The sequence below is a fragment of the Pararge aegeria genome, chromosome 26 (assembly GCF_905163445.1).
Source record: "Pararge aegeria chromosome 26, ilParAegt1.1, whole genome shotgun sequence".
Classification (NCBI taxonomy): domain Eukaryota; kingdom Metazoa; phylum Arthropoda; class Insecta; order Lepidoptera; family Nymphalidae; genus Pararge; species Pararge aegeria.
Window position 1 is genome coordinate 1401570 of NC_053205.1, and position 25742 is coordinate 1427311.

General features: G+C 36.9%; 2 protein-coding genes across 3 annotated transcripts; one reads left to right on the forward strand and one right to left on the reverse strand.

Annotated features, from left to right (window-relative positions):
• Positions 1–1729: 1729 nt before the first annotated feature.
• Positions 1730–16063, reverse strand: LOC120635373 (suppressor of fused homolog). Its single transcript, XM_039906371.1, has 12 exons — positions 15746–16063; positions 13894–13996; positions 13601–13693; positions 12277–12452; positions 10425–10567; positions 8725–8810; positions 7804–7927; positions 5937–6036; positions 5257–5333; positions 3418–3512; positions 2412–2544; positions 1730–2216 (listed from the first exon to the last, which is right to left on the reverse strand). Exons 1-12 carry the CDS (start codon positions 15894–15896, stop codon positions 2025–2027), a joined length of 1473 nt encoding a protein of 490 aa, XP_039762305.1. The 5' UTR covers positions 15897–16063; the 3' UTR covers positions 1730–2024.
• A 2395-nt stretch (positions 16064–18458) lies between these two features.
• Positions 18459–25617, forward strand: LOC120635474 (transmembrane emp24 domain-containing protein 5-like). 2 transcript variants are annotated; one of them, XM_039906497.1, is made up of 6 exons: positions 18459–18763; positions 19424–19600; positions 20894–20969; positions 22067–22220; positions 23134–23191; positions 25002–25615. In XM_039906497.1, exons 1-6 carry the CDS (start codon positions 18623–18625, stop codon positions 25077–25079), a joined length of 684 nt encoding a protein of 227 aa, XP_039762431.1. In that variant the 5' UTR covers positions 18459–18622; the 3' UTR covers positions 25080–25615. The 2 variants fall into 2 exon arrangements, with proteins under 2 accessions (XP_039762431.1, XP_039762432.1); XM_039906498.1 differs by lacking the exon at positions 23134–23191 and having other exon boundaries at positions 25002–25617.
• Positions 25618–25742: the final 125 nt, after the last annotated feature.

Below are 25742 nucleotides of genomic sequence, written 5' to 3' on the forward strand. Positions count from 1 at the left end.
AGAGTTGCTGACATTTGATTATATTTATTTTAAAATGAGACTATTTGTCGTCCTGTACAACTATCTTCGTTAATAAGGACAATGGGATTTGAATAAGATCATTAAAAAATAGTCCCAACGCCCCCATATCTATAGGGGGCACTTGGATATCTATATCGTTCTCTAACACTGGCATCTGTCATTACTTGGGGGCTTGAGTATTTTTAAACGATTTAAATCTACACCACGATGGGACTACATCTAATTTATTGTTAAAAACAGTCCCACTGTCCCCGTTATCTGTCCTCGCTAAGAGGGGCAGTAGGATTTGAATAAAATTATTTGACAAAATGTCCCATCGCCCCCATAACTATCACTTTAATATGGATCAACATATATTGTGCTTAATAAATTGACATTGATCATTACTTATATTCAAATCGCAGCATCCCTGTTAACAGGGACAATGGGACTACATAAACTACTGTATAGAGAATAATGCATCAGAATTAGTTTAAAATAAATGATGCGTCTCCTTCGGACTATTTTATGTGTTATTTTAGTTTTGTGGACAGCTTACCTTATGAATATATAATTCGTTTAACGGTTATTGAAATAAAATTGAAATTTGTTAAAAAAAAAAAAAGATTTTAATTTAAATACCTACCTTTAATAAATTCAAATTTTCTTTATTCATGTACGCCTATCGCAGGCACTTATGAAGCGTTCATACATATGTGTTTACATAATTGTAAGGGGATGGTGATAACTTCGTTCGCCAACTTAAATCTAAAGCTACGAGTGTTCCAAACGCGCCCTGCTCTAAGAAGAGACTAGACCTTCTACATGAATAAAACATTTTGGAATTTTTAAACGTAACGTTAACGCGATCGATTACGTAAACTTTGATAGTAAAACACACATGGCACTCAGATCGCCCGACTGGCGATGTCGGGCCTCGGTAAGTACGTCGAAGGTAAAGAATGAGGGTAGCCAATAAAAAACTCATCAAGTGTTTCAAAAAATATATATTTTGTATATGAAAATCTGAAAGTTATTTGTCATATCATACTAGGTCTCTGAAAAGGAGGTACCTGAGCTAAGGGGTATAGAGTATTTCATCTTCATTTCATAAGGAGTCGGTCTTAATTCTTCCCATAGTAACCCTAGTTTAGGCTGTAGTCAGTTGTGTGCATTGGGTTCCATACCAGGGTATGCATACTGCAGGAAAATTTAATATAACTGCTAAAATTTTCCTATACGGGTTATATATCAATTTTAGGGTATGCAGTGCTTTTGTGCATATATGGAGCCACTGGCTGTAGTCCGCCACGCTGCCCCAGTGCGGTTTGGTGGACTTCACACGCCTTTGAGAACTTTATGGAGAACTCTCTGGCATGCAGGTTTCATCAAGATGTTTTCCTTCAACGTTGTAACTGATATTTCATTGCATAATTTTTTCTTTTTTTAATTGACTGCAATCTCACCTGATGGGTTACCCTGTTAGGCGTATGACAGTTATTTTATTATTTTATTTCTACGCGACATCGTACCTTAACGTTAAAGCATAGCTCTCTCCTTATCAGTAGAAGTACAAATTTGACGGCCGACTGGCGCAGTGGGCAGCGACCCTGCTTTCTGAGTCCAAGGCCGTGGGTTCGATTCCCACTACTGGAAAATGTTTGTGTGATGAGCATGAATGTTTTTCAGCGTTTGGGTGTTTACATATATTCTAAATATTTATGTGTGTTATTCAAAAAAATATTCATCAGACATCTTAGTACCCATAACATAAGCTACGCTTACTTTGGGGCCAGATGGCAATGTGTGTGCTGTCGTAGTATCTTGATTATTAATATTTAAATCAGAAACTTGGCAGAAAATGCAAAAATCATCCTGCTTTAGGAGTGATATTTTTATTTGGGTAGGCAGTGTTTCTACGCCTGTATGAGGTGCACGCCACTGCTCCTTATATACTTTGCGTCTTTGAGATTATAATTATTCCTCTAAATCCGGTAAAAGTGATAATTTAAATACTATTCTCTTCAGTACAATATCTCCATATCGTGCAAAATAGAAAGTGTCAGTCTGTGTGTTGGCCAGCTGTACACGAGTGGGAGGGAGGGCCGCGGAGACTTCTCCGCCTCCCCTTCGCTCTCCGAGTCGCTATCCGCCAGACGGGAGAGATCGGAGAGTTGTTTTGACATTTCTTGCGCTAAATCCGGCGGTATTAGAATCTGAAAATTAAAATAGTGGTTTTTATAACACGAGAAGTTATGTTATTTATTTATTTATTTAATGGACAATCAAACAACAAAAAGGTTACCACAACAACTCTTATAAAACTAAACAAAAAATGAAAAAACTTATTAATGTAATATTGTAGACCAACTTACAATTTACCAAAGAGTTGTGATATAAATGTTTGTTACCTGTAACCAGTCACCCCTGGTGGCGTAGGGCTTCTGTTCAGTGACTAGGGCTCCGGCCACGCTGGGGGGGAGTATGGTGACGGCGCGCGGACCTTGGCGCCACGTGAAGTGGCGATCATGCAGCACCCGCCCGCTGTAACAACAAATAAATAAATAATAAATAAACAAATAAATAAATAAACAAATAAATATGTGATGGTACAGGACCAAAAAAAATAATGTTTTTTTTTTTAAGTTAATAATTTATTTAATTATGCATAACATGCAGTCTGATATCCTCGTGTTTTCCTTATCCTAACGTAACCTGACAGAGATCGCTACTAGGCGATAACCCGCCTTTGGTTTACTGCTTCTGTGTGGATTTTTTCATTCTTCTTCCGTTTTTTTCTTTTAACTTGTAGTGTGCAAATTAAGGGAATAACAAAATAATTAGGTATTTTGAATTAATAAATATGTAAAAGAGTTAATAACATAACAGTGTGAACAAGACGTTAAGAAAAAAAGAAAACTTAAGCCAAATCGATCTAAAACAATCAAATAAAAATGTATTCGTCGCAGCATGTGAAAATGCTAATATTTGTGTGTGCGTGCGTGCGTATGTGTGTCTGTGTGTGTGCGCGCGTGTACTCGTGCGAGCCTAACGCACTAGCGTGTTTACTACTAATAAGTTCTGTTAATCCATGTTACATAATGACGACCGGGACGGCGCAGCGATTTTAAATGGATGGTCCCGGCTTCGACGCCCGGCCGAACCTATTTGAGAATTTATAATTTCTGAACTTTCTCTGGTCCAGTCTGATGGAACCCTTTGGCCGTGGCTAGTAACCACCCTACCGACAAGGACGTGCCGCTAAGCGATTTAGCGTTCCGGTACGGTGTCGCTCAGAAACCGATTAGTGGTATACTATCATACTCCCTAACAGGTTAGCAAGCTACCATCTTAGATTTCATCAGTTACCCAGATAAGTCAAAGGCTGACTTGTGGTGATATAAAAAAAATACACACTCGATGGCTAGTGGCCACAGGCTCGCACCCTCCGCGTTCAACATCAGATGCACTCCTTCCAGATACTCCACATCGTCTTCACCACGCCAAGAACCCTGGGAAAAAAACAATATTTATTAACATTATTTATATATAAAAAAAAATTACGGCCGATTGGCGCAGTGGGCAGCGACCCTGCTTTCCGAGACCAAGGCCGTGGGTTCGATTCCACAACTGGAAAATGTTTGTTTTATGAACATGAATGTTTTTCAGCGTCTGGGTGTTTATCTGTATATTATTCAAACTTCCAGACTTTCAATAAAGCGTACATTATTCTACTAGTCAAGCCCTTTCATTTGATACAGTTATTTTTCTTTGAAACAAGTTATTTTTCCGTATGCGTTTGTGTGTGAAAAACACTATAGTAGCAGGGCCGTAATTTATTTTTACGTTATTTTTATTATGTATTATAGACTGAAGGTTTTGGCATGTCGCAAACGTCTGTGAGCACACAGGGTACGATATCAAATACAACGCTGCCCTGGTCGCCGTGCACGCCTTTACTGGTTTCACCCGAGTACGCGCGCGAATTAAATTCGTCCGCTAACTTTGTGTTGTGTAAGTGTCGTATGTCAGATAGTATGAATGTAATGTGTGCATATGTATGTGTATATAAATATTGTGTGTAAATTGTTAATATGAGTGTTTGTATATATGTATACAATAAACTTAAATATGAAAATGTGTAAAATAAACTTAAATATATTTATATGGTGAAATGTACTATGTAGCCCACGGTTCTATTATTTCCGTCATCTTTTTTAAATCTACACAAAAAAATCAATAGTGGTACGTCACTTGTGTACGCAAAAACAAAACAAAATTAAACGTAAGATTACGTATTGTAAACAGTACCATCAATCGAAGTACAATAATCGCATGTGTCAAAAATAACCTTAATTCACGAACTTCATTTGCTTGTAACTCTGAAATCCGGCGAACTAGACTTTTAATGTTTTTGGTAAAGTGTTGTAATTATTAAACCCTTCAAAATGAGATAGATTCCATGAAGGCACCTTATAAGTACCTACAATTATTATTTAACTCTTTATTTGTACACCACAATGAAGTTAGGAAAATAAAAAAACAAAAGAAATACAAAGACAGAAGTAGAATACAAAAAGCGGCCTTATGGCTAAGTAGCGATCTCTGCCAGGCAACCTTTGGATTAGGACAAGATGAGAGAGAGCGGACAGGTGGTGTAAAATTATTATAAACGTACATTCAAATAGCTAAATACAAATACATAAACAAAATTGCACAAATAAGAAAAATATAATAAATAAATATAAAATAATAAACTAATATATACTCAATCATACACATATATGAACATATAGATAATAAAAATAAACATAATCAAGGTATAATAAATGTCCTATGTGAAAATCTCCTTTCTATTTTCATGCATAACTACGTCATTTAGTGACAGATTTGCATAATATTTTTTTTCGATCGCAAAGAGTTTATTCTTAAAAGTGTTGTTCAAAAAAGTGGCTTCTAAAACAAAGTATGTTATACTGTATTCTGATCCGCCGGCACCACACGGGTCAAATAACACTAAAAATAATATAACTTCTTTCTAATATCATAAATGTGAAAGTGTGGATGTTTGTTACTCAATCACGCAAAAACGGCTGAACGGATTCGGATGGCATTTGGCATGCGTGTAGCCTTTGACATGGAATAGAACACAGGCTACCCTTTACATACCCGGGATATAAGCGAGTTCCCGCGGGAACTAAAGAGCCTTAATCCACGCGAACGAAGTCGCGGGAGTCAGCTAGTAACTTGTATTACCTGCATCATTTCGGGCAGTTGCGGCAATGCGCGTTCTATGCTCGACATCTCGAAACTGTCTGTAGACATGTTGTGACCTGTTGAAAATATTAACTCAATTAACAAAAAAAAAATCACGTATCCGGCTCGAAGGACCATATTTTTGATTCCACTACAAGATAACCCATCCATGGCTGCAATGTTATCTGATGGTATTTTTTTTTTTGTTTTTATAGTAATACCAATAGAACAATGGGGTCAAGGCCATTCGTTAAGTCAAAGTCAAAGTCAAAAATATCTTTATTCAAGTAGGCCCACAGGTGGCACTTTTGATGCGTACATAAGAATTACACGGTAGTGAGATGATGGCGATAACCACATTCGTAAACTTAAAACTAAAGCTACGAGGGTTCCAAACGCGTCCTGGTCTAAGAAGAAGCCCACAACAAACTTAGCCGGGTGTTTTTTTTTTTTGTTATAAGTTTATGACTGCAATCTCACCTGGTGGTAAGTGATGATGCAGTCTAAGATCGTACCGGGCTAACCTGTTTGGAAATACGGAAGTAACTCATACCTAATCGGTTCCTACTTCCTACGCGTCATCGTGCCGGAACGCTGAATCGCTTAGCGGCACTTCTTTGTCGCTAGGGTGGTAACCAGCCACGCCCGAAGCCTCCCACCAGACAACTTAACAACTCTACCTTCAGTGCCTCTATCGCTCATGCTGCTGAGACCTCGCTGCAGAGTCTCTTTGATTTGTCTCTCCACGCTCGGCGACATCGAGCTGGATTGATCCGGGTTCTGTAAAAGACAATAATTTTATTTATTTATTTATTTTTATTTATTTATTTATTATTACATATTTATTTAACCTCCTTGAATCCATTTCGGTAAAACTTCAGCGTCTTGTTTGGCAGTACAGTGTAATCTCACTTATCCGGCACTATTAAAAACCGGAACGTGCCGGATTATTGGAATGTTCGGATTACTGGGTTATACTGAAAAAGTCATCGGTAATAAATAAAATAAATCATTTCTTAGAGAGAATAAATGTATGTAATCCGTTTATTTGACATTTTTAACTATAAACTAGTCACACTTGAAAGAAACAATACGTTAGCACGTTAGATAAGTTTTGAGGTTAGACCGCTAGTCGATGACGCTGCGACCAAAGCGCACAGGTATAGAGGGGAAAGGGAGGCGTGGGCGGAGGGTGCCGGATTATTGGACGTGCCGATCTATCGAAGTGCCGGATTAGTGAAATTATACTGTATACGTACTCGTGCTCGTTTAATATTTTGTTTTCTTAGGTTGTTATATTTTAATAGTTTTTTTTTTTTGCACTGAATTTATTTGTAACTGTATCGTGACAAAACCTGTCAAAGTCTAATTCACAGTACACTTACGTTGAATTTCATGGTTCTTAGATCTTCTGCTTAAAAAGACCATTTTTTTTTTTTTTTTAATTTATTGTTCAAAATAAAAGTAACAAATATTTTTCCAACATAATTATCCATCCCCTTTAGAAACTATGCGTTTATGGTGGGGATGGCATGTTCGCAAGTGTATATCTTAAAAAAAAAGAAAAGAAAGAAAGAAAGAAAGAAAAAAAAACGAAAAAAAAAAATTCTATTAACGTATTTCAACATAATTTCTATAGGGGACTATGACAAATTATTCATCTTAACTTGAACTAATATTTGTGGATATTTAAGTTAAACCAAACAACGTAATAATAATTCTTCCAAGAAAGGGATTTATCTAACGCTTACCCGATTCCAATTATATAAGAGTCTACTTATGCGAGAACCTTTCTGAATACGTGCACTTCGCGGTCTGATTTGCTCACAAATCTGAACCAGGATGTATCTGCAGGATACATACAGTGTACAAAGCAAAGTTTATCTCTATAAGAGATCTCTTCCAGCTACCCCAGGATGTGAGTAAGATGATTTAATTGTGGTATAGTGTAATTTTATATACTTACTGAATGATATACATGCGAAAATTAGTTTTTTTGTTTGTTAGTCCTTCCTTAACGCCTTAATTAAGCAACCAATTTCAATGTAGTATCTATTTACTTCAATTATTTAAACATTTAATTAGATAAACTGAAAAGTGCATTTGGATTCACTGTTTAGCTCTATAGCAGAGATTATTTGCGGTGTTTATAAATAAATAATAAATAAATATACTACGACAATACACACATTGCCATCTAGCCCCAAAGTAAGCGTAGCTTGTGTTATGGGTACTACGATGACTGATCAATATTTGTGAATAATATCCCTATCCCTACTAATATTATAAATGCCAATGTAAGTTTGTTTGTTACGCTTTCACGCAAAAACTACTTAACCGATCCACATGAAACTTGGTACACATATTCTTGGAAGTGAAAATTAAAAAAAAACCCAGACCGGAACAACGCATTGCTGCTTGGCGGCAGAAAAGCATGGCGATAGTACTTCCCCGGACGAGCTATGCCACAAATAGCTCTATAACTACTAAATCTGTTTGTATACTCATTGGGAGTACCGGCGCGCAAGTAGTTTATGAATAGTTTACCGAAAGTTTCTGCCATCGCACCCTGGCAGACACACCCGCGAGGTGTGCGGCGCGTCTGGCGGCGGAGCCCATTCGAGCGGAGACCCTCCTTTGCGCTCTGGTCACCAACCATCTGCCGCCGCATCTATAAACAACAGCAATAAAATGTAAACCTTTTGAAGCTATGACCGCCTGGTAGATTTTCTTTGGATTTTTAAATAATATTTGTTATTAAAAATAACATATAACACAACAATATATAAGGGAGTATACTCAGTAATTAATTCAAGGGAAATTGTATATTATTATATATCAAATTACCGAATGAAATCTTTGAGATGTCTCTCAATAAGTTCAAAGTTTATATAAAACGTAAGCTTACAGAAAAATCCTATTATAATATTAAGGATTACTTAAACGATAAAAAAACCTTGGTTATGAATTTCTCTAATATCAAAAGCTAAATATTCATTAATTGACAAAAAAAGAGGAGTGTTTAAATCGGTAGGTCGATGGGTGAGTGGGTGTATTTTTTCTATCATACCTGAGTGTAAGTGGTAATGCAGGCTTAAAGGCCTGACAGGATTAAAGGTATCGGGGATATTTTATACGTATGTGTGAGTAAGCCTGTTTTGGTGGGTGGGTGATCAAATGTATTTTTTTGATTAATAGTTTGATCTGTGGGTGAGTGAGTATTATGCTCGGTAGTCGTTTTGTTACATTGTTAAATTTACAAAAGAGCAACTGTATTTTTGTCAGTTTCTTCTCAGTAGAAGAGAAAGTGGTAGAATCACTACAAACAGACAGATTTGTCGTTCCAAACGAAGCTTTAAAAATAGGCCTACTTGAAATAAATAAATTCAGTTCTTCTTAATTCTGTCATCAAGCCGAAATTCATCAAAATCTTTAAATCCATTTGTGACATGAGGCCTGAAATCTTACCGTGAGTCTTCACTTAACGCCTTGAGGACTTCAAAACCCGAGCCCCTCTGTGCAGCCCGAAGCTCCCGGCTCGTGCAACCAACCATCTGTGAAGTCACAAAAGGTAAGGTTATAATATAGTTGAGCGGAAGGCACTGGTCGAACCAATTTTGCAAATGTTGAGTAATAATAATCTGTCAAATTACATCAGGTTATCATAATATGTCAAAGCCAAAGTTAAAGTAAAATATTTCTTTATTCAAATAGGCCCATACATGGCACTTTTGATGCGTACATTACATGTAAAATATGACATAGGAGTGAGTTGATGGCGATAAATAAATTCGTCAACTTAGCTACGAGGGTTCCAAACGCGCCCTGGTCTAAGAAGAAGCCCACAACAAACTTAGCCGGTTGTTATTTTTTTTTCGTTATCACCATCTCACATTGTCATTTAAAAACTATTAAAGAAGCAAGTTAGAGCAACAATTTACACCAAAGCATTTTTATCGTTGCCGTAGTCCTTAATACTATAATAGGACTTTTCTATAAGCTTACGTTTATGATTGTCTAAAACTAGCCCTTAGGGTTTTTTTACTTTGGCTCTACAGTCAAAACTCCAAAGCCTAGGGTCGTGCGAAGGTGATGCCTTGATAACCTATGCGACAGCTTTTATGTCAATATAAAAATGATACATTATAAACCTGTCTATTGTGTTAAAAATTTAGTTTTTCTGAACAATATTGATTGTTATTACCTATTTCATTTTTGCACAATATGGTATGAGTGTTTAAGATATGAATGTCAATTCATTCCTATTTGATGCACGTGGCTCTCTCAGTGGTACTGTTGTTATATCATCACCCTATTGGCCAGTGCGCGTTTGCAACTTGCCTTGCTTTAGGTTTAACGAATGTAGTTATCACCTGATATCACCTCACAATAATGAAAACATGTATACAAAGTGTAAATGAAAACCGAAATTATATTTCACAGGCTTTAGAGGTACATTATGTACTGTCTCTGAGACTTAGTTTTTGAGTAAACCATTGCCATAGTTTACACTAAAATAAATCAGATAGGTACAGTCCTAGCATCAAATGCAAAAGTAAAATCAAATGACTCCTGACACTTTAATTTTAATGGGTACGCGTCGCAAAGCGTGGGTACTATGCGCGTGTCGGTCTTTGATCTTCAATAGGGTTGTCATAAGGTTTAAGTTAACGAATGTAGTTATCACCTGATATCACCTCACAATAATGAAAACATGTATACAACGTGTAAATGAAAACCGAAATTATATTTCACAGGCTTTAGAGGTACATTATGTACGGTTTCTGAGACTTATCTGTGACACCGAAACGCTCATAGTTTTTAAGTAAACCATTGCCATAGTTTACACTAAAACAAATCAGATACAGTCCTAGCATCAAATGCAAAAGTAAAATCAAAGCGCAAAGCGTGGGTACTATGCGCGTGTCGGTCTTTGATCTTCAATAGGGTTGTCATAAGTAAACACTTCGAATGTTTCGAATTACTTTATATGGAAAAATAAATATGCTTCTTTTGGTTAGATATACTTACGCATCCTTCAACATTATTTCGTAATTAGATTTCACGTTGTATGTCTGTGATATGCTTGGATGAATTAAGAATTTGTGAAGTTTGAATTGCACGTTCACGTGTTTTGTTACCAAGTTGTTGCTTAGCTACACACTCACTTGCAGGAATGTGACGGTGCCATGCGGCGTATCCGCAGACGCCAGCTGCGGATCGTCCGCAACTAGCAGGTGCCGCACGCGCGACTCCGACCCGTCCAGCGCCGCGTGCCACGACACGTGGTCACCCGCGCAGAACTTATTGCCTGACAACAAAACCATTAATAACTCCCATACCTAATACACTCGACATAAAAAACCAGCTCTATATTATAGATCTTCAATCATCATCATCATCGTCACCATCATATCATACCATTACCAGCCCACGACAGGGCACCACTCTCCTCCCACAATGAGAAGGGTTTAAGGCCGCAGTCCACAACGCTGGCCCAGTGCAGATTGGTGGACAGATCTTCAATATATTTGTAACAAGCGATGACAACCTCTAGTGGTTAGAGCTTCGAGGGACCGAGTTCGATCAAGAGGTATGTGCCGAAGTTTTTTTTAAAATTAAACTACAAGTTAGCCCTAGAATGCAATCCAACCTGGTGGTAGGTGATGATGCAGTCTTAGATGGTAGCGGGCTAACCTGTTAGGGTATATGGCAGTTATATTTAACCCAAACCCCTTATCGGTTTCTACAAGACATCATACCGGAACGCTAAATCGCTTAGCGGCACGTCTTTGTCGCTAGGGTGGAACGAGCCACGGCGGAAGCCTCCCACCAGACCAGACCAGAGAAAATTCAGAAATAATAAATTCCCCTGCTGGGAATCGAGCCCGGGAACTCCAACTTAAATCCACAGCGCTCACCGCTGCGCTCAGTGCGGAGGTCGACAAACCGTTTACGTTTTTAGTTGTCAGCAATTTCAAATATCACAGCTTTAACTGTGAAAGAAAACATCGTGAGGAAACCTGCAAGCGTTGTTATCGGCGTATGAGTAGGGCGAACTTTAGTAGGTGGGGGAGTGAGTGTATTTTAGTGGGCGAGGGAGTGAGTGTATTTTAGTGGGTGAGGGAGTAAGTGTATTTCAGTTATTACCGTAAACGTTTCATGTTTAACTATAAAACACGATTGGGTGAGGTTAGCTTAAATGTGTATATTACGTATGGAGGGTAGAGGTAAGGAGAGTCATCTTATATGGGAGAAAAGTTGAACAAGTGTCCAGTGTATGCGCTAAATAACAGTTCAAAAATCCTCCACAATGGAGGGGGAATCCACCAGCGGGATGCACAGGGTATGGTATGAATGTAGCAATCGTAGATGAATTGAAGTATGCCGAGTTAAAAAATTTAATGTCATTATCGACTAAAGTAGTTAATTATTGAGAATTTAAACAACTTACGTTGTACAAAATATTGTGGTAAATATAACCTTACTTCCTTGTATCTCCATACTTCCTTGTTTATTTTTCAAGCCTACTCTAACAATATTTATATTTGGCGCTTCTTTTAAAAGTTACCCTGATGCAAATGTGGCGCCATCCTAATTTAATACATTTTGACGACACTTTTTCATATACATAGATGACTCTCCTTATCTCTACCCTCCATAATATTACGTACCCTATTAATATACATTTTTCTAGAGGTGATATAACTCATCAGTAGTAAATACCATAGCATATCATATTTCAACAAATAGATAAGAATGCTGTTTCCATGGATTGGAGTATTTTAAGGGTGTGTCTTTCTGTGTTTGTATGATTGACTATGTGGGCTTTAACGCATTAGCGGTTAGTGTGTTTAAATGGGTGAACGGCTGTATTTTAGGTAGTGGGTGAGTGAATGTATTATGGGTGTAAGGGCGAACTGAACACATTAAGGTGTGTAATTATATAATACGTTTGGGCGAGGTTAAGTGAAATGTGCATATTACATCTTCACTTGGGCCCAAGGTCATGCAACTCACCAGTGGTAAATATATATCTTGCAAGTTGTTGCAGCAAGGCGGCAGGCCACAGGGGAGGTTCCCGCGCCTCACTCGCTAGCCTGAAGGTGAGCTCTAACCCATACCCTGAACATCTCTCTATGGGATCAGGTTCGGGATGCACTCTGCCGTCTCCATGAAGGTCTGACAGGCCAAAGCTGCGGACAAGGTTGCATTTTATCATTGATCACTTGAGCCTTACTTGCTGTTTCCTTGATTTATTTTTTTAGTGTGTGAGATACTTTATTATTATATTCTCATTCACAATACCTTTTATTTTCATTATATGGTGTTATTATATATTTAAAATATAACTGTAACTCATTATATATTTTCATATGCTGTGATTACTTTTAATAAAACATTACACTTAAATAGAAAAGCTAAAATTTAAAAAACTGTTGTATTAAAAAGTAAATAATTCTAATAAATAAAATTTTAATCTAATAAATCTAATAAACAAAGAGTTATATTTGCATGAGAATTTTTAATACTTTTAGTAATATTGGTAACTATATTAACAAAAGAGTCAAACAAAGTCAAGTTACATGTGTTTTGTAGGAATATATTTAATTATTTATTTAAAAATAACCTCTTTAACCAATAGACCTCTGTAGTAAGAAAATACAGAAGCCTCATTCAGCCATTATTAAAAAATATATATATATATTCTACGACAATACACACATTGCCATCTAGCCCCAAAGTAAGTGTAGCTTGTGTTATGGGTACTAAGATGACTGATGAATATTTTTATGAATAATATACAGATAACACCCAGACACTGAAAAACATTCATGTTCATCACACAATCATTTTCCAGTTGTGGGAATCGAACCCACAGCCTTGGACTCAGAAAGCAGGGTGGCTGCACACTGCGCCAGTCGGCCGTCAATTTATAATTACTGCATCCGGTGCATTGTGTCCAAAAACAGACTTCACACTCGTGAAATCTTGCTATCACACAAACTTTTCCCATTTTCTTCCTTTAACGTTAAACGCTTAGAACATTAGAGGTAAAATAATTACTCACAAATGCTAAATTAAGTGAAGTGAGTAACTGCCTGTTCAAGAAACACTTCTGGACTAAGCTAGCTTCTTTTGATATAATATTTTTACGGGGCGAGGTGGGTGTACTTCCGTATGAAATATCTTTATGCACCCTCCACCAGTATTTCATAATTTGGTTACACATCTTAGAATAACAGATGAACGTTCATTTGGGAATGATGCATAAATCAGCGCTGTATAGAGTTTCTAAGAAACTCAAGTGTTCAATCGACATGTAATAATTAAATGATAATACCTAACATAATGCCAATGCGATGGTATATTTTCATCAGGCTTCCCAGGGTTCCAGTACATGCTTATGTAGTCCAGGGGGTCTTGACCACCTAGCCTGTAAGTAAGAACAAATTATTTTTTACCTGACAGTGTTATATAGTTTTTTTTTTTCACTCCTAGTGATCTTTTTGCTTTTATGTATATTATACTAGATGTACCACTACAGGGCATAGGTCTCCCACACATGAGAATGGTTTCGGCCAAAGCCCACCACGCTGGCCAAGTGCGGATTGGTGGGAATCTTTGTGAACTTACCAATATTTCAACCTTGTTGTAACCTGCAGAGGATTGGGCTGGTCTGGGTATACTTTGAAGCACGCATCATAGAGAGTTTTTAAGCCTGCCGGCATAAGACGATCTGAAAAGAAGTGCTAATTAGAAAAAGAAAACCTGTAATTTTTTTTTTTATTCGTCAACTTAAGAGTAAAACATTTAACGACAACTAGGTCACTCAACTCATCTCAAACCACACAGAGTTTATGTGACAAGGTATAGATTAATGATATTCATTTTAAAAACATTTTTTTTTTATTATTTAAGTTGCCATCACAACCCTACCAGTAGTCAGTACACAACAGTTAGATAGCAAGTTTATGATTACAACTTGTACATAGATGACATACCAGATCCCAACCCCACGCAACATTCTCTCTGATAAAGTTATTTTAAAACAAAATTCTTTAAGGTTGCCCTTACATATTTAATGTTATTAGTGTTCTGTAATCTTATCAAACAATTGAACTGGAATTATTATTATCAGTGTTTTTACACTAATAAAAATAAGTGTAAAAACTCTTGTTTCAAACATGTGTCATTGTTATATGGACCTATGAAAACGTAGATCAAAACTGCAACTTTTCCTACTAGATGATGCTACAGTCGCTATAAGACTGATGTAAAAGGTATATACTAATTTCGGCATCAATGGTAGGAGAGCTGTAGCTTAATTGGAAAAAGCGCTCAGGCTGTGATTGCCAGAGTCGCAGGTTTGAGTCCTGTTGGTTCTGAATTTTTTTATATACATTTTAAATTTAGAAAATCTGTAATCATTAAATATATACTATGACAATACACACATCACCACCCAGATTCAATGTAAGCATAGCTAAGATTACTGAGGAATATTTTTATGAATAATATACTAAATCACCCAGAAAATGAAAAACATTCACGTTCATCACACAAACATTTTCCAGTTGTGGGAATCGAATCCACAGCCTTGGCTAAGAAAGCAGGGTCTCTTTTTTTTTTGGCGTGGTGGAAAAGCAAGAAAGCACCCTGCTTTGCCCCTGCCACTGCACCAATTGGCTGTGGCTCGAAAAGTCTACGAACTATAGTCTTTATTAATTCTGACTAACAGACAACCTTTAGCTCCAACAAAAAATTGGGAAATTTAAAAAATTGGGAAATACTCTTAGAGCTTCTTTGCTGCGTGGTAATGGCAGATCCGAAGGGTGTGATTTCTAGTGTAGTTACAAGTACATGAGATTTAACACCTACGCCTAAGATTTATGGGCACAGACATGATGCATTCCTTGCACATAGGGTTGTAGGGTCACCAATGCTAATAGCTAGACAGACCAGCCAGTTCTGCTGAACGTTTGGTTGAAAAGGCTGGGCACGCTATATTAATGATGATTTTGTGTCTCAGTATTAGATAGGACAAAAAAATCAAATTTTGAATGTTATACCAGTCACAGTCGACTAGTCCGCGCTCGTCCACGCTAGGTGCCCGCTCTTCTGCGAAATGTAAAAAGCCTAACAAAAGCCGGACGACTCCGACACCGATTATTTTTGCCGGACACGTAATCAAAATTAATCGGTCGCCGGACGCCTGGCAACGCTTCTTGCACACCCTCTGAAGCATTGGCGATGGTTTTCACTTGCCAAAAGGTAGGCCACCTACTTGGTATGTCAATTATGATTATAAATTCTATTCAAGTCTTACTACTTTTCTACATTTACATTCTACTTCTTTTTTGAGTTCTTCGAACACAAACATATAGAATCTTCATATGACTGTGACTGTGGTATGCAGATGCACGCTGAAAGTTTTCCACCAGTGGGATATTATGTTATTGCTACTAGTAATGATATGCGAAATAACCTGTTTGGTTATTAGTTTCTTCCGAGGAACCTGCGTCAACAGCTGTTACTGCGGGTCCATCAGAACTGGTCGGCTGCGCATGCGCAACGAAAGACAAAGCACTGTTCTGCACCACACCACTGGGCACTCCCGAACTACTTGTGCCGGACATTTTACTTTAGTAGTAAACTAAAAACCACAACCGATAACGAAACATTCTGAGCCTGCGTCCACCATGTTTATTTTTTTATAGCCAGATATTTTTTTGTTAATTAAAAAAAAAAATCAGCCCTTCTATTCTGAGTTCTGGTCTTTTCTTTTTAATTCGAACTTTGATTGTGCTGCCAGTATAAAGTCTCGATTAGACTACATGATAAGCACTAACTAAGAACTCAGTATACCATCTCTGTATGACTAGTTATGACGATAAATAGGGCACATTTAATCGAGCAGTTTAATCATTTTTAGGTGCCCTAAAAACAATCGCTAAAAAGATGAGCCTCCAGTCATCAAATTTAACTTCGAACGGTTCATGGTTACACAGTCTGTGGTGAATACATGTCAAGTTTTGGTTTCCGAACAGAATTCTTTGGCGCCATAGTTTTATAATTTCAATTGTTTTTTTTTTTTTTTTTTTTTTTTTTTTTTTTTTTTTTTTTTTTTTTTTTTTTTTTTTTTTTTTTTTTTTTTTTTTTTTTCGGCGGGAAACTTCGTACATGGCGGACGCGGTTTTCTCAAATTTTTCTTTGATTTTACTGTAAACTCGTCTTGAAAAGGATTTGGTGTTGTTTATATTGAACTGTAACTTGGCCTGTCAATTTGTGCACACGTGTTAGTGAGATTCCGGTGTAATTTCGGTGTTTTATGTGAATTTACACAGCAGCAGAAATAGTTGTTATTGGTGATATTCGTATAAATCTAACCGTATTTGGTGTTGGTTAAATATTTATTATGTGTCTGTAGTTATAGTGTTTCCAGTAAAATGGATCTAGATACACCTCCTGAGCCGCCCGACCCGGGGGCATCAGCCTCGTCTCGCAAACGACAAGGAGAGGATACCAACGTATATGCGGCCAAAAAAACTATAACTGATCCTACTCTGGTAAACCCATCCGTTCAAAGCCTTTACATACATCCTTCCTTCACCGAAGGCGCCAAGTCATACTCTGACGATGATAATGGGCCTTTTATCGTCCAAGTCTCACGGGAAGTGGAGGACCCATCCTCTGGAGCGTCATTACGGGCTATAAATTTCGGTCAATTCTTGCACAAACACAAAATTGGTTCAATTATCCACGACGGCGTCAAAAATATAGGCCGCAACAAAATTACTGTAGAGTTTACTTCTGCCCAAGCTGCCAACAACTTTCTGGTTAGTCCAGTTTTGAAGTTATGCAAATATAGAGCTATAATTCCCACATACAACATAACCAGAATGGGGCTGGTGAAAGGAGTTCCCGTGGACTGGTCGATGGACGAGCTTGTTGATTCGCTAGAGCTCCCGCCTGGCTGTGGTGAGGTTCTGAAATCAAGGCGACTGAACAGAAAATCTGTCACAGAGGGTGTCATCACTTGGGTGCCTACCCAATCTGTTGTCCTAACCTTCAGGGGGCAAATGCTTCCTGCTAAGGTATATTCATACCACACCTCACTGCCAGTTGAAACATATAAACTTCCAACAATACAGTGCCAGAACTGCTGCCGTTTTGGCCACATTAAAACAATCTGCAGATCTAAGCCCAGATGCTACAGATGTGCTCAGCCCCATACAGGTGACTCATGTTTGGTCATCAAGGAATTATCTACATGTTTACACTGCTCTGGTAGTCATTTTGCTACTGATAAAGACTGCCCAGAATTCTCCAGGCAGCAATCTATTAAAATGGTCATGTCTCAGAATAATAAATCTTACATTGAAGCATCATCTCAGTTTCCTCCTGTCCGCAGGTCCTATGCTGAGATAACAAAAGAAATGTTTACTCCTACTAATGTAACTTCCTCCAAAACCTCCTACCGGCAAACAGTTTTCCGCTCTCCTCGTCCCCGAGCTCCTCTAGCAAAGGGCTACGATAAAAAAGCTGTTCAGACTATTGTCGGTGATTACTCCTCATCCCTTCCTAATGGATGCGCTCTCAACAACAATGTTGAGAACCCTCCCTCCCAAGGTAAAATGCTTGAGTTTATCTCTGAATTTCTACTTAGTATTGTCGCTCCATGTAGTGAAATTCCCTTACCGCCCAACGTTGCCAAAAACTTAAGCCAACTTTTTAAACTACTCCAAAATGGGCCCAATAACCCTGCTACAGTGGAACTGTAAAAGTTTACGTCCCAAGAAACATGAGTTAACCTTCATAATCCCACCATTCTTCCTCCCAAAGTCCCCCGTCCTTTGAGTGTTAAATGTTTTTTAATGTTTGTTTTCAGTCCTTATTGTAGATTTTTATGTAAATATATAGTAAGTAATAAAATTAAAGTATAATGTACAAAAAATATCCGTGTAAGATATATATGCATATGTTGTCTGTGTCCTTAGGTTAAAGAGCTAACTAGCTAATAACAACTATTTCTTGGTACAAATTCAAAATTAACTTTTCATTAGTTTCACCGATCAATCTCCTTCGTGCCTTCGTCATCTACAAGACATTGGCGAAATACCTTGTGCCCAGTTGGCGCAGACAAAAGCCATAAACAAGAATTGAATTGAATAATTTCAATTTGACATTCTAAAGTCAAAACTAAATTTTGCGAAAATATTTTCGTCACGGCGATCTGTATTTATCTCTATTTTATAAAGACTAACGCCGAACTATAAATAGCTAGGTTACTGACGTCTTTGCGTGGTGTGTTCAATGTAGTAGAGAGTGCTTGCGGTTAAAATTTTACGACTTTACTATAAAAATGCGGTACATACTTCTCACGGTTGTGCTTAGCACAGTTTTCGCATACGAAAAAGATATGACTTTTACAGTGCAAGCTGGCAAAATGGACTGTTTTTACCAAAAGGTTTTAGCTAATGAAATAATTGATATAGAATACCAGGTATATGTTCATTTTATAATATATTTAAAGTTACACCGAAAGTGTATATTTTTTTTACCGGCATTTACTTTGCCTAATAGTAAAGTATTGTTTCGGAGGTTTAGTGGTTAGCATGTTTGAGTACGAATTGCGAGATCCTCGCATTCGCTTGGTTTTTTTCAAGAAGGCATTGTTTATATGCACTTTTGAAACATCAGTCAGTCATCAAAGTCAGTCTGTTTGTAGTAACTCTACCACCGGTTCGGAAGGCAGATTCGACTGAGAAGAGCCTGCAGGAAACTCAGCAGATTGCTCTTTCCCAACACCATTTTATAGTTTAACCTTAAGAATTTTTCTGTTTTGTGAGAGATGATAGCGGAGTGACCAGCTTCCGAGCAGCCTTGTAGTTGAGGAATTTATCAATCATGTAGTTACCACGATTGGTTAAATGTGTTCTAATATATTCTACACTATATACCACTGAACACATTATCTATCTGCGCTATTTCCTACCTGCCAGCCAGAACTGGGCTATCAAATGCATTTTCAAATTGCATAGAAAGTTCCCAATATTGGTGCATTGAAAAAAAATAACTATGGTGTTCAAGCACAGTTTAATTCGGTACTTGAACACCATACAAACAAGTTTCGTGTATTCTGCCATTTAATTTTCTGTTGTAGGTTATAGACTCAACACACGGCGAGCTGGACATATCCTTCCAGATGTCTGACCCGCTGGGCAGGTCCATAGTGGCGGACTACAAGAAACCGGACAATGCTCACCGACACACCGCGCTACAAGAGGGTGATTACAGGCTCTGCTTCGACAACACCTTTAGCACCTTTAGTGAAAAGACTGTGAGCAAAGTTTAATTATTCTACAGCTTTATAAAGCCTCAGACCTCTAACTTTTCAATGTTATGTGCTTTAAGGAAAACACTGTGTGCGGTACGCACACAGTGTTTTCCTGCAAAGGTGTGTGAAGTCAGTGGCAATAATATTAATTACAATTATGAAAATGAGGGGTTTATGTAATAAAATAATAAACGACAATTATGTGTATAAACAGTGGCGTGCATAGAGGGTATGCACAGGGCATGCAGATGATATATAAACAAGTAACTCTCCAGTACGAGTTATAAAAACTTAAGGGCTAGGCTGTTTGTAACTCTTACAAAGCCTATCCTTAAGTTTTTCATTCATACTGGAGAGTATTTCTATTTTATCTCGTATTGTATCTGCTCAAAATTCAAATTTAAATTCAAATTCATTTATTTGCTTAAAACATGACAAAATATTATTAGACATGCAAATCTTAATTTACTAGATGTCACCAGTCAATTGCAAATATATTTAAAATAATTAAAATAGTAATCATATGTACACTATTATAGAATTAAGATGAGAAATAAGGTGTATTAGCTGTAGGTCATAATCAAAAATTAGAAAAATAAGAAATAAAAAGTCTGAATTAATGTATTGTGGCAAAGAATTCTTTTAAAGAATAATAACACTTGTCCACTGACCAGTCGTGTAATTTAGCTTTGAACTTCAGGAACGGTAACTCTCTTTTAAAGTTATTGGTAATGCTCGCTAAGTGCAAACCCTGTATGCTCGCCTTTGTGTGAAGTCCACCAATCAGCACTTGGCCAGCATAGTGGACTATAGCTAGAACTGTTCATATGGCAGGAGACCTGTGCCGAGTAGTAGGCAGGTAATACATTGATATGATAAATAAATAATAAATAAATAAATATACTACTCCAATACACACATTGCCATCTAGCCCCAAAGTAAGCGTAGCTTGTGTTATGGGTACTGAGATAGCTGATGAATATTTTTTTATGAATATAATACACATAAATACTTATAATATACAGATAAACACCCAGACACTGAAAAACGTTCATGTTCATCACACAAAATACTTTCCAGTTGTGGGAATCGAACCCACGACCTTGGACTCAGAAAGCAGGGTCGCTGCCCACTGCGCCACTCGCCGTCACAATGATGATGATGAGGTTCGGGTTTACCTTTTTATAGAAGTGTGATTACTTCTGGAGAACATATAAAATTTACTGTTTTAAATGTACAGATAAATTCGATTGCCAGAGCGATGCATTCATTTAAATTAATAATACATCTTTTCAGGTATTCTTTGATCTCATGGTAGACACAGAGGAACCAGAATTAAGGGAATATGATGATGATAAGGAGATGGAATTGGGTAAGTAATTATTATTATATTTATTTAGTACAGTAAAAATATTTGAAAGGTAAGTTATTAAGCGCTAGCCTCGACACAAACACTAGATCAACAAGATGGAGCAAAAAACTAGATCAATGAGGTAGTGCTAACCACTAGATTGACAAGGTAGTGCAATACAACTAGATCAACGAGGTAGTGCTAACCACAAAATCTTCCAGGTATTGCTGGTTAGCTAGTGGTTGCTAGATCAACTAGGTAGTGCAAAAAACTAGATCAACGAGGTAGTGCTAATCACTAAATCTTCCAGGTATTGCTGGTTAGCTAGTGGTTGCTAGATCAACTAGGTAGTGCAAAAAACTAGATCAACGAGGTAGTGCTAACCACTAAATCTTCCAGGTAAATCTGGTTAGCTAGTGGTTGCTAGATCAACTGGGTAGTGCAAAAAACTAGATCAACGAGGTAGTGCTAATCACTAAAACTTCCAGGTATTGCTGGTTAGCTTGTGGTTACTAGATCAACACGGTAATGCAAAACATCTAAATCAACGAGTTAGTGCTAACCACTAAATCTTCCAGGTATTGCTGGTTAGCTAGTGGTTGCTAGATCAACTGGGTAGTGCAAAAAACTAGATCAACGAGTTATTGCTAACCACTGGATCTTCAAGGTATTGCAAAACTAGATCAACTAGGTAGTGCTAACCACTAAATCTTCCAGGTATTGCTGGTTAGCTAGTTGTTGCTAGACCAACGAGGTAGTGCTAATCACTAAATTTTCAAGATATTGCTAACAACAAGATCCGCCTAAAGACAAAGACGTGCCGTCAAGCGATTTAGTGTTCCAGTGCGATGTCGCGTAGAAACAGATTAGGGGTATGACTACCATACTCCCTAACAGGTTGGCCCGCTACCATTTAGGCTGCATCATCACCAGTCAAGGTCTAACTTGTAGGGGAATAAAATAAAAAAACAAATTTTAACGGCCGGTCGACCGTTTGCAGCCGTAAACGTCCGGTCTGTTTAAAATGCTCTCAGTCGCACTCCGCGTCGGTCTATCTGAACGGTCCCCTAGTCGTTATCTCGTTTGCCCCCTTTATTTACCGCGCCGCCCTTGTCCAGGGAACTCCGCGGAGACTTACATGATGAGGGTCAAGGACATATCCGACTCTGTCACGAAGCTCAAGGACAACGTCTCGGCTGCGAGGCGTCTGCAGGAGCTCATGTCGGCCCACGAGGCCAGGGACAGGAATTTGGCGGAGGACATGTGTGACAGGTGAGGGTCTCTTATCAGCCTAGTCAGTTAAACTACTGCATTGGCGGCCGATTGCCGCAGTGGGCAGCGACCCTGCTTTCTGAGTCCAAGGCCGTGGGTTCGATTCCCGCAACTTTCAAATTCAAATTCAAAATTTATTTATTCATGTAGACCTATAACAGGCACTTATGAAGCGTTCATACATATTTGTTTACATAATCGTAAGAGCATGGTGATAACTTCGTTCGCCAACTTAAACCTAAAGCTACGAGAGTTCCAAACGCGCCTTTATGGGGTAATGCTGCTGATATAGATTCTATTTTCGTCCTGCAGAAAAGGGCTGTTCGTGCGATATATAAAATGGGCCCAAGAGAGTCATTAAGGGATAAATTTAAAGAAGCTAAAATAATGACGGTGCATAGTCAGTACATAATTTAATTTATGTCCATAAAAATATAACAAAATTTAAAAAGAAAATGGACTGTAACAATATAAATATAAGAAGCAAAAATAAACTCGTTGTGCAGTTTTCTAGGCTTTTACAAAATTGTACACAAAAGATGTCTCTCTATAAGTTCAAAGTTTATATGAAACGTAAGCTTACAGAAAAATGCTATTATAATATTAAGGATTACTTAAACGATAAAAAAGCTTGGGTGTGAATTGCTCTAGCTTCATAGCTAAATAAATTTACTGTGAGATGGTGATAACAAAAAAAAATTACCCGGCTAAGTTTGTTGTGGACTCTTCTTAGACCAGGGCGCGTTTGGAACCCTCGTAGCTTTAGGTTTAAGTTGGCGTACGAAGTAATCACCGTCCCCTTACAATTATGTAAACATGTATGTATGAACGCTTCATAAGTGCCTGTGATAGGCCTACATGAGTAAAGAAATTTTTAATTTGAATTTGCTCATTTTTAGTTTATTAATTGCAGGGTACTGAAGTGGTCACTGGGGCAGATAATATTGATGACAATAGTCGGTGTCACTCAGGTAATATATTTATTTATCTATATAATATCTTAAAATAATAATAATATACAAGGTTAAATACAAATGCCGGAAAGCTCTTAGCCTTATGTCGTCTGCATTAAAACTAAAAACTTTTCATCCACGATGTTTTTTTTTACTCGATTTATTAAATATTTTACATGGATACTCTACTTGTAACTACTCTGTAATGTAACATCTGCGACAGCGCGCTAACCGCGACTCTATCGCGCGGTCACTGACCCAACCACGACACGTTGTCAAATCACCTGTATTTTTTCCACAGTGTAATGTCACGAATTTGTAAAAATCGTAGAACAAAAGATGTTAATTTTTTATTTAACCCTGTATAAATTTAAATTTCAAAATGCCCGTGATTTTTAATATATTGTACATTATTCTACTAGTCAAGCCCTTTCATTCGATACCAATATTGATGCAGTTGGGAGAGAAAAGCCGTAATACGCCATTTTTGGGCGTCTTTTCACCATAGATATAAGGGCTCCAGATTCAAATTAAAAAAAAAAATATATCTAACTAGCTTCATCCGTTCAGAAAGTACGAGGCCACAGACAGACAACACACAAACACGTCCAACTTATAACGTCGTATTTGCGTTGTGATTAGTAAAATAGGCTGTGTAACTCTGGTAATATATATATATATATATATATATATATATATGAATATATATTAAGAATATATATATATATATTCTTAATAAATTCTAAATTTTTCATTTTAACTATTTCCTTAGGCTAAGTTTACTCACATTTAACTTTGTATTTTACTAACCATTTATGATCCAAGTCGGTCGAAATAAATGATTTTTGACGTGACAACGTCTTATAATTCGATGGAGCCGACTTCACGCACGAAAAAATATGACGTGTGCGGCGTTACCTCGCTCTGAGGCGTTCCATTCAAGGCTTGAAGGGCAAGCGAGAGCGCGGAAAGAGCGACAAAGAAGCACAGTCGGCCTCCGCGTTCGACATGTGTCTCTCTCCTACTTGAGTGAGCGATGCGTCCGCGTGGACAGCTTCTATACAATAATACATTTACATGTTTTCGGCAAGGATGAAGTGCAGTGAAAATTGAATGTGGTGTCAATTGTTTATAGCAACGATAACATCTATCAAACAAATAAAATTTAAATTTTCTTTTGAAAAATGCAACCATCCTATCAGTATTTTCTTACGACGTTGTCACGTTCAACTATCGTCAGTAAGCAGACTTTACAGACAACAATTTTTTTTATTTTTAAAAATGGTATAACTCAGAATATTCTTCTGAGTTAATAACATATTCTGGCATATTCTGAGTATAGTATAATTATTATATACAGAAAGTTTTCCTAAAGCAACTATTTAAAGAAGATTTAAATACTATTTGAATTTCTAATCATCATGATCTTCATCATGTCAACCCATCGCAGTCCACCACGCTGGCCCAGTTTGGCGGATTGGTGGAATTAATTAATTTAATGGAAATAATTTTTTTTTTTTTTTTTTAATTTGTAAATGTGTTTCTTTGTATTTTGTTTTTGTGTGTGCAATAAAGAATTTAATAATAATTTTTATTTTTTTTTTAATTTTTAATTGTTTTTTGTTTTTTTGTAAGCATTGTTATGAATTTAAAAAAAAAAATGAAAATCAATAAATGATAGAAAATAATAATGATAATAATAAATTTTCAATAATTTTTTAAAATTGACTTTATTGTACGACATATAAAAAATATATTAATTATATAAACACAATGTATTTATTTATTTTGTACATGTTTTGACAATTTTTTTTAAATTTAATTTCAGGTGTATTTCTTGAAGAATCTATTCGAAGATCCGAGTAACAGGTATCAGAAAATGGTTCCCAACTTTATGTCCCAATGATAAGACCAAGATTTTGAAGCCATGAAAAACTAGAATCTCATTGTGAGCTTAGGCCTACTACCGTCATTTAAAGTAGTATTATTTTAATATTGTGTAGTGTTCTTGTTTCGCAATTATGATCCTTATTCCAGGGATGTCAAGGTATGTTATATAAAACTTATTGTAAAATAATACTGCTTTAATTATGTTATATAATATACAGGGTTAAAAAAACATACCAAGAAGCTCTGTAGAATATGACTAGTAATTATATAACTAAACGATTTTTCAAAATTCAGTATCAATTTATTTCATACAAAAAAATTAATAAGTCACGTTATTTTGTAAAGTGGCATTACACTGTGTAACCAAACACGTGTCGGGTCAGTGACCGCGCGATAGAGTCACGTTTCGCGCGCTGTTGCCGATGTTACATTACAGAGTAGTTACAAGTAGAGTATCTATGTAAAATATTTAATTTTACACGACTTAAAAAAAGTTTTAGAACGAAAGTTGTTAGTTTTAATGTAAACAACTACAGGCCGAGAGCTTTCTTATATTTTTTATATAACCCTGTATATAATATTAAAACAATTAATATGTATATAAATTAAAAAAAAAAAATTGCAAATAATTCACATTTTTAGTTGAGCTGTTTGTGATAGAGATCGTCCTGGGAATCTA